Source organism: Salvelinus namaycush, chromosome 11, assembly GCF_016432855.1.
Source record: "Salvelinus namaycush isolate Seneca chromosome 11, SaNama_1.0, whole genome shotgun sequence".
NCBI classification, from domain to species: Eukaryota; Metazoa; Chordata; class Actinopteri; order Salmoniformes; family Salmonidae; genus Salvelinus; species Salvelinus namaycush.
This window is the reverse complement of record NC_052317.1, coordinates 33,479,837-33,498,094: the sequence shown is the minus strand read 5'-3', so window position 1 is coordinate 33,498,094 and position 18,258 is coordinate 33,479,837. Positions and strand designations below refer to the sequence as shown.

General features: G+C 41.7%; 2 protein-coding genes across 2 annotated transcripts; both read left to right on the top strand.

Moving 5' to 3' along the window:
• The first annotated feature begins 1,964 nt into the window (after positions 1-1,964).
• On the top strand, positions 1,965-5,007 carry LOC120056053 (zinc finger protein 333-like). Its single transcript, XM_039004199.1, has 4 exons — positions 1,965-2,365; positions 2,448-2,569; positions 2,730-2,844; positions 3,060-5,007. The coding sequence occupies exons 1-4, from the start codon at positions 2,152-2,154 to the stop codon at positions 4,160-4,162; spliced, it is 1,554 nt and encodes a 517-aa protein (XP_038860127.1). The 5' UTR covers positions 1,965-2,151; the 3' UTR covers positions 4,163-5,007.
• A 4,919-nt stretch (positions 5,008-9,926) lies between these two features.
• On the top strand, positions 9,927-16,024 carry LOC120056056 (zinc finger protein 7-like). The gene is made up of 4 exons (XM_039004202.1): positions 9,927-10,296; positions 13,000-13,121; positions 13,281-13,395; positions 13,597-16,024. Exons 1-4 carry the CDS (start codon positions 10,092-10,094, stop codon positions 14,697-14,699), a joined length of 1,545 nt encoding a protein of 514 aa, XP_038860130.1. The 5' UTR covers positions 9,927-10,091; the 3' UTR covers positions 14,700-16,024.
• The last annotated feature ends 2,234 nt before the right edge of the window (positions 16,025-18,258 follow it).

The window sequence follows — 18,258 nt, the reverse complement described above, 5'->3', positions numbered from 1 at the left end:
GCAGTGGCTTCTTCCTTGCTGAGCGGCCTTTCAGGTTATGTCGATATAGGACTCGTTTTACTGTGGATATAGATACTTTAGTACCTGTTTCCTCCAGCATCTTCACATGGTCCTTTGCGGTTGTTCTGGGGTTGATTTGCACGTTTCGCACCAAAGTCCGTTCATCTCTAGGAGACAGAACGCGTCTCCTTCCTGAGCGGTATGACGGCTGCATGGTCCCATGGTGTTTATACTTGCGTACTATTGTTTGTACAGATGAACGTGGTACCTTCAGGCATTTGGAAATTGCTCCCAAGGATGAACCAGGCTTGTGGAGGTCTACAATTTTTTTCTGAGGTCTTGGCTGATTTCTTTTGATTTTCCCATGATGTCAAGCAAAGAGGCACTGAGTTTGAAGGTAGGCCTTGACTCAAATGATGTCAATTAGCCTAACAGAAGCTTCTAAAGCCATGACATCATTTTCTGGACTTTTCCAAGCTGTTTAAAGGCACAGTCAACTTAGTGTATGTAAACTTCTGTCCCACTGGAATTGTGAAACAATTGTTGGAAAAATGACTTGTGTCATGTGTAACAGTATAACTTTAAACTGTCCCCTCGCCCCGACCCGGGCGCGAACCAGGGACCCTCTGCACACATCAACAACTGACACCCACGAAGCATCGTTACCCATCGCTCCACAAAGGCCACGGCCCTTGCAGAGCAAGGGGCAACACTACTAATAGCTAATAGGTTTCAGAGCAAGTGACGTAACTGATTGAAACGCTACTAGCGCGTACCCGCTAACTAGCTAGCCATTTCACATCCGTTACACTCACCCCCCTTTCAACCTCCTCCTTTTCCGCAGCAACCAGTGATCCGGGTCAACAGCATCAATGTAACAGTATAACTTTAAACCGTCCCCTCGCCCCGACACGGGCGCGAACCTGGGACCCTCTGCACACATCAACAACGGTCGCCCACGAAGCATCGTTACCCATCGCTCCACTAAAGCCGCGGCCCTTGCAGAGCAAGGGGCAACACTACTAATAGGTTTCAGAGTAAGTGACGTAACTGATTGAAACGCTACTAGCGCGTAGCCGCTAACTAGCTAGCCATTTCACATCCGTTACACATGCACAAAGTAGATGTCCTAACCGACTTGCCAAAACTATAGTTTGTTAACAAGAAATTTGTGGAGTGGTTGAAAAACGAGTTTTATTGACTCCAACCTAAGTGTATGTAAACTTCCGACCTCAACTGTATGTACATGCCTTTAAAAACCTAAGAGAAGGACCTCAATGTAAATCAGCTATAATGCATGTAGTATGCAATGGTTACTTGAAATATATAAATTAAGTTTAATTTTAAGTTCACATGAAACTCGTTTATCGTCATTTGTTCCCCAGCTGTGTGTCAAACAAGTTATTTCCCTTTTCTATCCTTTAATAAATACCATACCACATTTTCAGAATGGTTTCATTAGGTTGTGTGGATGAGAATGGAGGTTGACAATATTTGATAATATATAAACAATTAATTTGTATGAATGGTTGAAAAGTGTTTTTGTATTTTACCACAATGCGTTGTGCATTATCAATGCAAATAGCCTTGGTTGCATTTATAATCATGTCTGCCACTGCACTCTCCCCAACATGTAGCCATATCTATTTAACTAAAAACAGAAGTTTTACTATCTGAATTCTTTGTCGTATTTTTTTGTAGATGGATATGGCTGCCCTACGTGCAGACAAGAATACACCTAGCCCAAACCGCCGCATGATGGCGGTTATTTTCCTTTTACGTCGTTTGTAACATGACAAACGACGTAAAATAAATAATACCGCCATCCTGCGGCCGGTTGGGCTTGAATAACCCCTGGTGCTTTGCCAGTGTCAAACTATACCACATTCGAAGGGCTGTTGCAGTCTCATATTTACGGTAATACCTTATGAGTTGAACGGAAGTGCGATTACATACGAATATCCCACTTCCACCATTGCTGCCATTTATCAACAACATTGTTTGCGTTACTCGATCTCTTTTTACACATGCCAAATTGGGCCATTTGCCATAGTGTTAGAACTTTAAATAAACTGATTGTTTCTTACACATTGGCTAGTTAGAGAATTGTATTCTATTTACTTAATCACAGAGAATCCTGGGTTGGACAAGATGGCCAGCTGCAATTTTCAGGCGCAGTTGGTATCCATTCTGGAGGTATTAGCTAAAGCAGCTGTAGCAGAAATAAACAATCGTGTAGATGATAGCTGTGCCGTTATACGTTTGGAAATGACCCAAAGCCAGCGAGATATTGATGTACTGAAAAGGAAGTGTCAAATGATGGAGAGCGAGTTGAAGAAGACACGAGGACGAGTCAGGAGAAAAGGTAGTACTTCACTGTAATTTGATTGCATCATGAACAAATGAATAAAAACACAAATGTGTGACTGAACACAATTATTTTCCAGGTTTTTACCCCATGTTATCAGAGAGATCTTCATATCCAGTCAAGATTGTTTTGAACAAGCAGAGGAGTAACTCACAGTGGGGAGAAGACAATATGGCTGTTGAAGAGGACTCTCATCTCCATGTGTGATACATCACCTTTTACAATTATAGAGACCTGGCCTGTTGGATCAATTCTGTTATTGGAATATCAGGAGAATTTACCGCTTTTGTGTGATTCATGAGTATAAAAAGTGTTAGATATGGTGTGTGCCCAGAGGAATAATTGCAGTCCCCTGTTACAGCCTACAGATGTGGAGCAGAGAGTGGAGACTGAACCCTTACTGATCAAAGATGAGGAGACAGCAGAGGATGTGTGGAAGACTGACCCTCAGGAAGAGCTCAGAATCACTGGAAAGGGTGGGTGTGACCATAAGCGGTACTGCTCAGTCTGTCTGGAAGACTGTGTGGGTGTGGTGGTATGCACATTCCAAATTGCTACATTGCTGTCGGGTGTTTTATGTTCTGGCATATGGCGTGCACGTACGCACACAGTCAGTTCTAAAGTAGTCGTATTTTGCAACTGTTAAGGGTCTTTTATAATGTTTAATTTATGTTTATCCCCAAATCTTTAGAGTCTGGTTCCAAGCCTGGGAAATCACCATCCTTTGAGCAACGGCGCTGTGATGAGGACTTCATCACACAACCCAATATATCTCACAAAGACTCAGTGGAACATTACCCCAATTCTGATCGTCCAGAGGAACCAGGAACACCCCGGCTCGCATCTACAGAGGTGTTCAGCGCAGAGCAGCACCGGCTAGACGAGGACTCACTAGACCTAGTGATGGTGAAAGATGAGGAGCTGGATCAGACCACGGTCCTGGCAGGACCTGACCAATTTGTCATGGATGACAATGATGGGCAGCTGTGGACCTCTGTGGGTCCAGGCAGAGACACTGATCCTGATGGCCACCCAGATTTCTCCTTTCATTCCACAGAAGAGTACTCTCAGAATATCTCAATTTTCCCATCTCATAGTGGGCTGCCATCCATTCCTACGATGACCAATGAAGTGGGGCCATCGCTTCACTCTTCTATATGGAAACCACATGCTAACGTGTTCAGTGCAGCAAAACACATGAAAAGACATGTCAGGACATCGGCTGATGAGACTAGACAACAGATGCCAGAGGGACAGAGTAGCGAGACGCTGAACTCAAATAATGAAGGAAATAGTTTAGCTCTACAGCCAAGGCAGCATCAATACAGGGCTTCAGAAGCAACAGTGAGATTGAGTGAGTGCATGACAGGGTCAAACATGGCCACCACCTCCACCTTCTCTGGATACAGCCTGAGTCACAGTAGTTTTAACATGGTGAAGAGAATGAGGACTCAGTGGAGGTCGGGCGGCACCACCGAGAGGCGTTTCAGCTGCACCTTTTGTGGGAAGAGCTTCCAGCGTCTCTGCCAGCTCAAAGTACACCTCCGGAGTCACACCGGAGAGAAACCTTACACCTGCGAACAGTGTGGCAGGAGTTTTACCCAGCAGTGCAACCTGATCAGACATGCTATGGTCCACAGCGGGGAGAAGCCATACGAGTGCACACAGTGTGGGAAGTGCTTCACCCGGCGCTCCAAAATGACATCACATCAGAGAACTCACATAGGAGAGAGCCCAGGTTCTCAATACGTGGTACCAGCATACCCTGGGGATCCACACACAAGTTTAATGTAGTCTCGTAACAAATAGGAACATCATTTCAGTTTTTCTGTAACACTTTCTACATGGAAATGTGGTACAGAAGGTATTTTGACAAGCTTTTCCTCCCAATTGATTTGTGCTTTTCTTGTTTGACTGTTGAAAGCTTGATTTTGAGTCAATCTGTTTTTTAGATCAATAATACTAATACATGAGACCTATATGTAGCGCTTTTCAATGACCCAAAACCGCTTTACAATTTTAGATTTTTTAAAATTGTTTTTAAATGATCACAAGACAACACCAGACTAACAGCAGGAGAAACAAAGAGAAGGGGGAGGGGCTTAAAGTAAGGAAAAGAGTGTGATGTGTAGGTAATTTTTTAAAATTAGATTTGCTCAACTCCTGCATCTTTTCTCCCTGGTCCTCTCTCGCCTCCTTTGGAAAAAAGGTCAAAGATAATGGAGGAGAGGGGGTGAGGAGAGTGATGTGGACGAAAATGTGCTTTTATGGAATGAGATGGTCCTTATCCATCAGGCAAAGGACGTTTACCGGGGTGGATCCCAAAATAATTGTGTAAAGTGATTAAAAAATTAAGTTAGTTTTGCAATACATTTTATAGATAAAAGGTTAAGTAGCATATTGTTTTTAAATGTGGTCATGCTTTTCTCCGACGACAATACAGCAGCTGATTCAAAGGGTGTGTGGCAGATATGTCAAAACTCTTCTGTGCTAGGATACACTTGTGCTTCCTCGCCAAAAGGGGGGCTATCAAGAAGGGGAAGACGTCTTAGTTTGCCTACTAATGAATAGAGTACCACAGTATGAGTCATAATACCCATAAAACCTAGCGGTCAAACTAAAATGGTTTCTATTGTTTTTCCACCATAAATGTTTCCCATTGGGGATTTTAGAAACACTTAAAATAAGGGCTGTGTTTCATGTAGGCTTACCCTGGCTCAACATTTTGATAACCGTGTAAATATCTCAAGGACAAGGTGACTTTTATCAATATATTCGCCTGTATTTACCCCCCCCCCCAAAATGTAATGGTAATTAGCTGCTAATGTGGCTATCATAAGAACTACAAATGCCATGGTGATCTAGACGAGACTGTTGAGGCAAAGATAAGAATCTCTGGATTAACTATCTGTTAGTTAAATGTAGTAATGAATAAACTGGCAAAATGTTTTTCAATTGACAGTTCTGTGAACTGTCTTGTGCAAGTTGTAAATTGACATAATACCTGTTAGCAAAGGCGTCAGTTAGAGATGACATGGCCACCCCAGAAGAGGACTGGCCACCCCTCATAGCCTGGTTCCTCTCTAGGTTTTGGCCTTTCTAGGGAGTTTTTCCTAGCCACCGTGCTTCTACACCTGCATTGCTTGCTGTTTGGGGTTTTAGGCTGGGTTTCTGTACAGCACTTTGATATATCAGCTGATGTAAGAAGGGCTATATAAATAAATTTGATTTGATTTGACATGCAGGAGCTTGCAGGGATTTGTAGTTTTGCATGATGTCTACATTGACGCTAATTAGCATTTTTGAATTTGAGAGTAAATAGAGCCGAATATATTGATAAAAGTCACCTTGTCCGAGAGAGATTTACATGGTTATCAAAACGTTAAGATAATCCATCCACCTGACAGGGTTTGGGTTAGGTAGCATATCAAGAAGCTGATTTAAACAGCATGATCATTACAGAGGTGCACTTTGTGCTGGGGACAATAAGAGGCCACTCTGAAATGTGCAGTTTTGTCATACAACACAATGCCACAGATGTCTCAAGTTTTGAGGGAGCGTGCAATTGGCATGCTGACTGCAGAAATGTCTACCAGAGCTGTTTCTAGATAATTTAATATGAATTTCTCTACCATAAGCAGCCTCCAATGTCTCAATATATGGTACCCGCATACCCTGGGGATCCACACAGAAGTTTAATGTCGTCTCAGACCAGATGGAACAAAGTTAATAATTGCATCATTTTTTGGACAACATTTTCTATGGGAAAATTTGGTACATAAGGTATTTTGAGACATTTTGACAAGCTTTTTCCTCCTACTTCATTTGTGAAAGGTTTTTCATGTTTGACTGTTAAGGACTCCTCATTTTTATTTTATTTTAATAACCTATTTTTTTATTTAAAAAAATCTCATTTACAATGTGACTCCAAAATGACATAATACATTATTTACTATTCATTTCTATTGGGCACAACATAACCCGAAACACAACCAAAACAAACTGCAAATGCATCCAACAAGTTTGTAGAGCCACAAGCTTGATTTAGTCATTGTGTGCTAGGAATATGGGACCAAATACTAAACATTTGAATAAATATAATACACATACAGTTGAAGTCAGACGTGTACATACACCTTAGCCAAATACATTTAAACTCAGTTTTTCACAATTCCTGACATTTAATCCAAGTAAAAATTCCCTGTCTTAGGTCAGTTAGGATCACCACTTTATTTTAAGAATGTGAAATGTCAGAATAATAGTAGAGATAATGATTTATTTCAGCTTTAATTTCTTTCATCACATTCCCAGTGGGTCAGAAGTTTACATACACTCAATTAGTATTTGGTAGCATTGCCTTTAAATTGTTTAACTTGGGTCAAATGTTTCGGGTAGCCTTCCACAAGCTTCCCACAATAAGTTGGGTGAATTTTGGCCCATTCCTCCTGACAGAGCTGGTGTAACTGAGTCAGGTTTGTAGGCCTCCTTGCTCGCACACGCTTTTTCAGTTCTGCACACACATTTTCGATAGGATTGAGGTCAGGGCTTTGTGATGGGCACTCCAATACCTTGACTTTGTTGTCCTTAAGCCATTTTGCCACAACTTTGGAAGTATGCTTGGGGTCATTGTCCATCTGGAAGACCCATTTGCGACCAAGCTTTAACTTCCTGACTGATGTCTTGAGATGTTGCTTCAATATATCCAATCTTTTCCTGCCTCATGATGCCATCTATTTTGTGACGTGCACCAGTCCCTCCTGCAGCAAAGCACCCCAACAACATGATGCTGCCACCCCTGTGCGTCACGGTTGGGATGGTGTTCTTCGGCTTGCAAGCCTCCCCCTTTTTCCTCCAATCATAACGATGGTCATTATGGCCAAACAGTTCTATTTTTGTTTCATCAGACCAGAGGACATTTCTCCAAAGCCTTTCAGGTTATGTCGATATAGGACTCGTTTTACTGTGGATATAGTAAATGATGACAAGCATACCCATAACATGATGCAGCCAACACCATGCTTGAAAATATGAAGAGTGGTACTCAGTGATGTGGTGTTGGATTTGCCACAAACGCTTTGTATTCAGGACATAAAGTTAATTTCTTGGCCACATTTTTTGCAGTTTTACTATAGTGCCTTATTGCAAACAAGATGCGTGTTTTGGGATATTTTTATTCTGTACAAGCATCCTTCATTTCTAGCAGCAGCATACCACCCTGAGACAGCAGCATACCACCGTGCATCGGAGACTAGATGCTGCTGGAAGTGGTGTTGGAGGGCCAGTAGGAGGCACCCTTTCCTCTGGTCTGAAAAAATATCCCAATGGACCAGGGCAGTGATTGGGGACATTGCCCTGTGTAGGGTGCCATCTTTCAGATGGGATGTTAAATGGGTGTCCTGACTCTGGTCACTAAAGATCCCATTGCACTTATCGTAAGAGTAGGGGTGTTAACCCCGGTGTCCTGGCTAAATTCCCAATCTTGCCCTCATACCGTCACCTAATCATCCCCAGCTTACAATTGACTCATTCATCCTCTCCCCTGTAACTATTCGCCAGGTTGTTGCTGTAAATGAGAATGTGTTCTCACTCAACTTACCTAGTAAAATAAGGGTTAAATAGAAAATTCACTCTGTCATTTAGGTTAGTATTGTGGAGTAACTACAATCAGTGGGGTAAAGTACTTGTGCAAAAATACTTTAGAGTACTACTTAAGTTGTTTTTTGGGGAATCTTTACTATTTATATTTTTGACAACTTTTTACTTTTACTTCACTACATTCCTAAAGAAAATAATGTACTTTTTACTCCATACATTTTCTCTGACACCCGAAAGTACTTGTTACATTTTGAATGCTTAGCAGGACAGGAAAATGGTCCAATTCACACACTTATCAAGAGAACATCCCTGGTCATCCCTACTGCGTCTGATCTGACTCCCTAAACACAAACGCTTCATTTATAAGTTGTCTGATTGTTGGAGTGTGACCCTGGCTAAAAAAACAAGAACATTGTGCCATCTGGTTTGCTTAATGTAAAGAATTTGAAATGATTTATACTTTTACTTTTGATACTTAAGTATATTTATTACCAAATACTTTTAGTATTTTACTGGTTGTCTTTTACTTGAGTCATTTTCTATTAAGGTATGTTTACTTTGACTCAAGGTTGACAATTGGGTACTTTTTCCACCACTGACTACAATGTTACCATTAAACGATGTAACTGTTTTTAAGTCAACATTGGCCTCATGGTGAAATCCCTGTGATGTTTCCTTCCTCTTGCAACTGAGTTAGGAAGGCCACCTGTATCTTTGTAGTGACTGGGTGTATTGATACACCATCCAAAGTGTAAGTATTAACTTCACCATGCTCAAAGGGATATTCAATGTTTTTATTTATTTCACCTTTATTTAACCAAGTAGGCTAGTTGAGAACAAATTCTCATTTACAACTGCGACCTGGCCAAGATAAAGCAAAGCAGTGCGACACAAACAACAACACAGAGTTACACATGGAATAAACAAACATACAGTCAATAATACAATAGAAAAAGTCTATATACAATGTGTGCAAATGAGGTAGGATAAGGGAGATAAGGCAATAAATAGGCCATAGTGGTGAAATAATTACAATATAGCAATTAAACACTGGAGTGATAGATGTGCAGAAGATAAGTGTGCAATTAGAGATACTGGGGTGCAAAGGAGCAAAATAAATAACAGTATGGGGATGAGGTAGTTGGATGGGCTATGTACAGGTGCAGTCTGCTTTTAGAATGTTTTTATTTTATTTTACCCATCTACCAATAGGGGCCTTTCTTTGTGAGGCATTGGAAAACTTCCCTGGTCTTGTGATTGAATTTGTTTGAAATTCACTGCTCGACTGAGGCACCTTACAGATAATTGTAAGTGTGGGGTACAGAGATGAGGTAGTCATTCAAAAATCATGTTAAAACACTATTTTGCACATAGAGTGAGTCGACTTTGACAATATGGGGTATTGTGTGTATGCCAGTGTTACAAAATCTAAATGTAATCAATTTTAAATGCAGGCTGTCACATAACATCATGTGGAAAATGCCATGGGCTGTGAATACTTTCTGAAGGCCTATTATGGATTAACAACCAAGTGAGCCACCTGCATTTTTTTTTGTCTATAGATATGGCTACTTTACACTGTATATGCAAATTAGAATATACCCTGTTATTTGCTGGCCAGTACTAATTTGTAACATTTTTGAAGGGCTGTTGCACTCTCATATTTACGGTAATAGATGAACTGAAGAGCAATTGCAGGGACTTCACAGCAGAAACACTACAAGGACTATTGTCGCTAGGAAATGTCCCGCCCTCACAGGAGTCGTTTGAGCCTGTGTAGGGACCTGATTAGAACTTATATATATATATTTTTTTTACAGAAAAGCAGGTTGATTTTGTTTAGTTAATTTTTTTTGTTGATAGTTTCAATTTTTTTATTCATATTTTACCAACATATTTCATTTTTTGAGATCCTTATTATTCACCCGCACAGTAGGTGGCGGAATGCACATCACATTGTTGCGAACGCCATTGAACCATAGAAGAAGAACAATTCCGCGTATCTCCCGCTTCACTACATTGTTGTCATTTATCAACATATACGACTTGTTTTTTGCACGTTATCTTGGAAATTGAATACTATTTACTTCACACAGGAAATACGCATCTGTAATTTGGGCTGGACAAGATGGCGAGCTGCAATTTTCAGGCGCAATTGGTATCCATTCTGGAGGTATTAGCTAAAGCAGCTGTAGCAGAAATAAACAAACGTGTAGATGATAGCTGTGCTGTTATACGTTTGGAAATGACCCAAAGCCAGCGAGATATTGATGTACTGAAAAGGAAGTGTCAAATTATGGAGAGCGAGCTGGAGAAGACGCGCAGACGAAAAGGTACTGTTAGTTCATGTGTTACTTTTTATAGTAAATGTATAGCCTGGAACGTCGACGTTATATTATATTGGAATCAACGTCCGGCATAAATGAGCATTTGGATCAGGAAAGTTGACTCTCACGATCTCTACCAATCAGAATGTAAACAATAGTTTAATTTACATGGCATTGGCAGGTAGGAATGTGTGAGAGCCACAGGAAAGTATAATAAAATCAACTTTTCAAAGTGCTTGTAGTTTATTCATATTTCTATCACCTGAAACATGCACACAATTTGAAAATACATGCACGCCACCATGCATACTTGCAAGGCTCCGGCATGGTTTTGTGCATGCTTCAGGTTATAGAAATCTGAATGCACTATTTATTTAACTAGGCAAGTCAGTTAAGAACTCATTCTTATTTTACAATGACGGACAAACCCTCCCCTAAACCCGGATGATGCTGGGCCAATTGTGCGTTGCCCTATGTGACAATGACGTTTGTGATACAGCCCGGGATTGAACCAGGGTCTGTAGCGATGCTGCGACACTCGGGAGCGCTTTGAAAGGTTGATTTAATTATACTTTCCTGTGGATATTGTCTCACAATCAAATTTTATTTGTCACATGCGCTGAATACAACAGGTGTAGACTTTACCGTGAAATGCTTACTTACGAGCCCTTTGCCAACAATGCAGAGTTAAAAAGTAAGAACAATTTGCTCAAATGTTTTGATAAAAATAACACAATAAATGACAATAATGAGACTAGATACAATGAGTACCTGTATAGAGTTAATGTGCAGAGGTGCAAGGTAGTTGAGGTAATACAGTTGAAGTCGGAAGTTTACATACACTTAGGTTGGAGTCATTAAATCTCGTTTTTCAACCACTTCACAAATTTCTTGTTAACAAACTATAGTTTTGGCAAGTCGGTTAGGACATCTACTTTGTGCATGACACAAGTCATTTTTCCAACAATTGTTTACAGACAGATTATTTCACTTATAATTCACTGTTTCACAATTCCAGTGGGTCAGAAGTTTACATACACTAAGTTGATTGTGCCTTTAAACAGCTTGGAAAATTCCAGAGAATTAAGTCATGGCTTTAGAAGCTTCTGATAGGCTAATTCACATAATTTGAGTGAATTGGAGGTGTGCCTGTGGATGTATTTCAAGGCCTACCTTCAAACTCAGTGCCTCTTTGCTTGACATCATGGGAAAATCAAGAGAAATCAGCCAAGACCTCAGAAAGACAATTGTAGACCTCCACAAGTCTGGTTCATCCACGCCTGAAGGTACCACGTTCATCTGTACAAATTATAGTATGCAAGTATAAACACCATGGGACCACGCAGCCGTCATACCGCTCAGGAAGGAGACGCGTTCTGTCTCCTAGAGTTAAACGTACTTTGGTGCGAAAAGTGCAAATCAATCCCAGAACAACCGCAAAGGACCTTGTGAAGATGCTGGAGGAAACAGGTACAAAAGTATCTATATCCACAGTAAAACGAGTCCGATATCGACATAACCTGAAAGGCTGCTCAGCATGGAGAAGCCACTGCTCCAAAACCGCCATTAAAAAAGCCAGACTACGGTTTGCCAGACTACTGTGCATGGGGACAAAGATCGTACTTTTTGGAGAAATGTCCTCTGGTCTGATGAAACAAAAATAGAACTGTTTGGCCAAAACTGTTTGGCAAGCTGAAGAACACCATCCCAACCGTGAAGCACGGGGGTGGCAGCATCATGTTGTGGGGGTGCTTTGCTGCAGGAGGGACTGGTGCACTTCACAAAATAGATGGCATCATGAGGCAGGAAAATTATGTGGATATATTGAAGCAACATCTCAAGACAGTAAATAACTTAAGGCTTGGTCTCAAATGGGTCTTCCAAATGGACAATGACCCCAAGCATACTTCCAAAGATGTGGCAAAATGGCTTAAGGACAGCAAAGTCAAGGTATTGGAGTGGCCATCACAAATCCCTGACCTCAATCCCATAGAAAATTTGTGGGCAGAACTGAAAAAGCGTGTGCGAGCAAGGAGGCCTACAAACCTGACTCAGTTACACCAGCTCTGTCAGGTGGAATAGGCCATAATTCACCCAACTTATTGTGGAAGCTTGTGGAAGGGTACTCGAAACATTTGACCCAAGTTAAACAATTTAAAGGCAATGCTACCAAATACTAATTGAGTGTATGTAAACTTCTGACCCACTGGGAATGTGATGAAAGAAATTAAAGCTGAAATAAATCATTCTCCCTACTATTATTCTGACATTTCACATTCTTAAAATAAAGTGGTGATCCTAACTGACCTAAAACTGGGAATTTTTACTCGGATTAAATGTCAGCAATTGTGAAAAACTGAAGCCATTTGATTAACTATTCAGCAGTCTTATGGCTTGGTGGGTAGAAGCAGTTCAGAAGCCTTTTGGTCCCAGACTTGGCACTCCGGTACCGCTTGCCGTACCGCTTTTCCTACCAGCAAAAGGATCAACGACAACTGGTAAAGTAAGTTAAAATATAATTTTATTCAACATTCTGGCTTGTGAGGTCGTGAGAGAACTTTCCTGATCCAGACGCTCATTTATGCCCGATGTAGAATTCAAGGACATTTTACGTTGTGTCTCCAGGCTAGTAAATTGATTGTATATGCAAAACCCAAATGTGTGAATAGCCCACTATTTAATATTTGACTGAAAACAATAACTTTCCAGGTTTTTACCCCGTGGCTTCAGAGAGATCTTCATATCCAGTCAAGATTGTTTTGAATAAGCAGAGGAGTAGCTCACAGTGCAGAGACAAAGAGCTGGCTGTTGAAGAGGACTCTCAACCCCAGGTGTGATACATCACCTTTAACAATTACAGAGACCTGACCTCTTGGATCAATTCTGATATTGGATTATGAGGAGATTTTATCGCTTTTGTGCGATTCATGAGTATGAAAATGGTTAGATATGGTGTGTGTCCTGAGTAATAACATCTGTCCCTGTTACAGCCTTCAGATGTGGAGCAGAGAGTGGAGACTGAAACCATACTGATCAAAGATGAGGAGACAGCAGAGGATGTGTGGAAGACTGACCCTCAGGAAGAGATCAGGATCACTGGAGAGGGTGGGTACGACCATAAGGGGTACTGCTCAGTCTGTCTATGGAAGACTGTGTGTGGTGGTATGCACGTTCCAAATTGCTACATTGTTGTTTTATGTTCTGGCATATGTAGCGCACGTACACACAGTCAGTTCTAAAGCAGTCATGTTTTGCTGTTAAGGGTCTTTTGTAATGTTTATTTTATGTTTATCCCCAAATCTTTAGAGTCTGGTTCCAAGCCTGGGAAATCACCATCCTTTGAGCAACGGCACTGTGATGAGGACTTAATCACACAACCCAATATATCTCACAAAGACTCAGTGGAACATTACCCCAATTCTGATCGTCCAGAGGAACCAGGAACACCCCGGCTCGCATCTACAGAGGTGTTCAGCGCAGAGCAACACCGGCCAGACGAGGACTCACTAGATCTAGTGATGGTGAAAGAGGAGGAGTTAGATCAGACCACAGCCTTGGCAGGACCTGACCAGTTTGTCATGGATGAGACTGATGGGCAGCTGTGGACCTCTGTGGATCCAGGCAGAGACACTGACCCTGATGGCCACCCAGATTTCTCCTTTCATTCCACAGAAGAGTACTCTCAGAATATCTCAATGGTCCCATCTCATAGTGGGCTGTCATCTGTTCCTACTATGACAGATGATGTAGGGCCATCGCTTCACTCTTCTATATGGAAACCACATGCTAACATGTTCAGTGCAGCAGCACACATGAGAAGACATGTCAGTACATTGACTGATGAGGCTAGACAACAGATGCCAGAGGGACAGAGCAGTGAGATGCTGAACTCAAATAATGAAGGAAATCGTTTAGCTCTACAGCCAAGGCAGCATCAATACAGGGCTTCAGAAGCAACAGTGAGATTGAGTGAGTGCATGACAGGGTCAAACATGGCCACCACCTCCACCTTCTCTGGATACAGCCTGAGTCGCAGTAGTTTTAACATGGTGAAGAGAATGAGGACTCAGTGGAGGTCGGGCAGCACCACCGAGAGGCGTTTCAGCTGCACCTTCTGTGGGAAGAGCTTCCAGCGTCTCTGCCAGCTCAAAGAACACCTCCGGAGTCACACCGGAGAGAAACCTTACACCTGCGAACAGTGTGGCAGGAGTTTTACCAAGCAGTGCAACCTGATCAGACATGCTATGGTCCACAGTGGGGAGAAGCCCTACGAGTGCACACAGTGTGGGAAATGCTTTACCCGGCGCTCCAAAATGATGTCACATCAGAGAACTCACATAGGAGAGTGTGCAGTGTCTCCATACGTGGCACCTGCATACCCTGGGGATCCACACACAAGTTTAATGTAGTCTCAGAACAAATAGGAACTTAATTGCATAGTTTTTTGCTAACACTTTCTATTTGAAAATGTGGTACAGAAGGTATTTCGAGAAATTTTTTCAAGTTTTTCCTCCGAATTGATTTGTGAAATTGTTTTCATGTTTGACTGATGGCTCCTCACTTTCATTATAACAACTTATTTACAACTGGTAACAATGTGTGTTTGTACCACAAAATCATAAAAACAATGTTATATAATAAATAATCATATTGATTTCATGAGAGTCAATCTGCACTTTTAGATGAATGATAATACATGGGACAATTATATAGCGCTTTTCAATGACCCAAAGTCGATTTAGAATTGTAGAAACAAAAAAAAAACTGATCACTACAAGACAACACCAGCAGGGAGAAACGAAAAAAATGTAATAAAGGGGGAGGGGCTTAAAGTAGGGAAAATAGTGTGATGTGTCCTCAGTCCTCGTCTCTTTTTGAAAAAGGTCAAAGGTAATGGAGGTGAAGCGGCGAGGAGAGTGATGGACATAAATGTGCTTGTATTTAATGAGACAGTCCTTGTCCACTTGAGCATCATCAGGGAAGGACATTTACAGGGATAGATCCCAAAATATATGAGTAAAGTGATCATTTGTTTAAGTTAGTTGTGCAAGACATTTTATAGATAAAAGGATAAATAGCATATCGTTTTTAAAAGTGAACTGCACTCACTGATTCCGCTTGTGATACTTCCGGTGCTCATTAAGAAATGCAGCAGCCATTCCTGAACGCCAAAATAGTTGTCTTTGTGGTTTAATGTGGATGTTTCTTTGCCCTTCAATCACAACAAACAAACAGGGGCAATGGTGAGTAACAGTGAATTAAGCTAGGTTTGATAGGGGACACCTAGTCAGTTGTACAACTGAATGCATTCAACTGAAATGTGTATTTTTTAGGGGTAATCAGAGAGGAGCGGGGGGCAGCCTTAATCGACATCCACGTCATCGGCGCCTGTGGAACAGTCTTGCTCAGGGATGACAGATTTTTAACACGTCAGCCCAAGGATTCGGTCCAGCAACCTTTTAGTGACTAGCCCAACGCTCCTATCCACCAGGCTACCTGCCTGACTTAGAAGTTTTGATGTTGACTTCTCCTGATCTCAAGATGATCTGCTAATTCAGTTCTATGTGTAGGCTAAAGCCTGTGTTGATCTTGTGTTTAGCCAACCTGACAGCAGCTAGCTAGCTAGCACAGTTTCGGGATAGGCTAGCTGGCTGATATTTCTCTGTCAAATCAGTTACAGTGCATTCAGAAAGTATTCATATCCCTTGACTTATTCCACACTTTGTGTTACAGCCTGAATTCAAAATGTATTTTTTTTTTTAAATTACACACTACCCCATAATGACAAAGTGAAAACATGTTTTTTGCAAATGCATTGAAAATGAAATACAGAATACAGTATTCACACCCCTGAGTCAATACATGTTAGAATCACCTTTGGCAGCGATTACAGCTGTGAGTCTTTCTGGGTAAGTCTTTAAGTGCTTTGCACACCTAGATTGTACAATATTCAAATCAATTCAAATGTTATTTGTCACATACACATGGTTAGCAGATGTTAATGCGAGTGTAGCGAAATGCTTGTGCTTCTAGTTCCGACAATGCAGTAATAACCAACGAGTAATCTAACCTAACCATATTTGCACATTATTATTTTTTAAATTCTTCAAGCTCTGTCAAGTTGGTTGTTGAGCATTGCCAGACAGTAATTTTCAAGTCTTGCCGTAGATTTTCAAGCAGATTTAAGTCAACTGTAACTAGGCCACACATTAACATTTTAATGTTGTCTTGTAAGCAACTACAGTGTATATTTGGCGTTGTGTTTTAGGTTATTGTTATTATAGCCAGGACATAAAGTTTATTTCTTTGCCACATGTTTTGCAGTTTTACTTTAGTTCCTTATTGCAAACAGGATGCATGTTTTGGAATATTTTTATTCTGTACAGGCTTCCTTCTTTTCACACTGTCATTTAGGTTAGTATTGTGGAGTAACTACAATGTTAAGCTGTCCTCCATTTGATCCTATCAGTCATTCAACTCTAACTGTTTTAAAGTCACCATTGGCCTCGTCGTGAAATACCTGAGCAGTTTTCTTCCTCTCTGGCAACTGAGTTAGGATGTCTGGCTACTGAGGACGCCTTTATCTTTGTAGTGACTGTGTGTATTGATACACCATCCAAAGTGTAATTAATGCTCAAAGGGATATTCAATGTCTGCTTTTTTTTTTTACCCATCTAAACTCAGCAAAAAAATAAATGTCCCTTTTTCAGGACCCTGTCTTTCAAAGATAATTCTTAAAAATCCAAATAACTTCACAGAGCTTCATTGTAAAGGGTTTAAACACTTTCCCATGTTTGTTCAATGAACCATAAACAATTAATGAACATGCACCTGTGGAACGGTCGTTAAGACACTAACAGCTTACAGACGGTAGGCAATTAAGGTCACAGTTATGAAAACTTAGGACACTAAAGAGGCCTTTCTACTGACTCTGAAAAACACCAAAAGAAAGATGCCCGGGGTCCCTGCTCATCTGCGTGAACGTGCCTTAGGCATGCTGCAAGGAGGCATGAGGACTGCAGATGTGGCTAGGGCAATAAATTGCAATGGCTGTACTGTGAGACGCCTAAGACAGCGCTACAGGGAGATAGGATGGACAGTTGATTGTCCTCGCAGTGGAAGACCATGTGTAACAACACCTACACAGGATCAGTACATCTGAACATCACCTCTGCAGGACAGGTACAGAATGGCAACAGCATCTGCCTGAGTTACACCAGGAACGCACAATCCCTCCATCGGTGCTCAGACTGTCCACAATAGGCTGAGAGAGGCTGGACTGAGGGCTTGTAGGCCTGTTGTAAGGCTGGTCCTCACCAGACATCACCGGCAACAACGTCGCCTATGGGCACAAACCCACTGTCCCTGGACCAGACTCTTCACTGACGAGTCACGGTTTTGTCTCACCAGTGGTGATGGTCGGATTCGCGTTTATGGTCGAAGGAATGAGCGTTACACCGAGGCCTGTACTCTGGAGCGGGATCGAGGTGGAGGGTCCGTCATGGTCTGGGGCGGTGTGTCACAGCATCATCGGACTGAGCTTGTTGTCATTGCAGGCAATCTCAACGCTGTGCGTTACAGGGAAGACATCCTCCCTCATGTGGTACCCTTCCTGCAGGCTCATCCTGACATGACCCTCCAGCATGACAATGCTATGAGCCATACTGCTCATTCTGTGTGTGATTCCCTGCAAGACAGGAATGTCAGTGTTCTGCCATGGCCAATGAAGAGCCCGGATCTCAATCCCAGGGTGAGGGCTAGGGCCATTCCCCCCAGAAATGTCCGGGAACTTGCAGGTGTCTTGGTGGAAGAGTGGGGTAACATCTCACAGCAAGAACTGGCAAATCTGGTGCAGTCCATGAGGAGGAGATGCACTGCAGTACTTAATGCAGCTGGTGGCCACACCAGATACTGACTGTTACTTTTGATTTTGACCCCTCCCCCCTTTGTTCAGGGACACATTATTCA

Coding starts and splice junctions, on each gene's coding strand:
- LOC120056053 (XM_039004199.1), top strand. CDS start 2,152: ATGGCCAGCTGCAATTTTCAGGCGCAGTTGGTATCCATTCTGGAGGTA. Junction 2,366..2,447: donor AGGACGAGTCAGGAGAAAAG/GTAGTACTTCAC, acceptor ATTATTTTCCAG/GTTTTTACCCCATGTTATCA. Junction 2,570..2,729: donor AAGAGGACTCTCATCTCCAT/GTGTGATACATC, acceptor CCCCTGTTACAG/CCTACAGATGTGGAGCAGAG.
- LOC120056056 (XM_039004202.1), top strand. CDS start 10,092: ATGGCGAGCTGCAATTTTCAGGCGCAATTGGTATCCATTCTGGAGGTA. Junction 13,122..13,280: donor AAGAGGACTCTCAACCCCAG/GTGTGATACATC, acceptor TCCCTGTTACAG/CCTTCAGATGTGGAGCAGAG. Junction 13,396..13,596: donor GATCAGGATCACTGGAGAGG/GTGGGTACGACC, acceptor CCAAATCTTTAG/AGTCTGGTTCCAAGCCTGGG.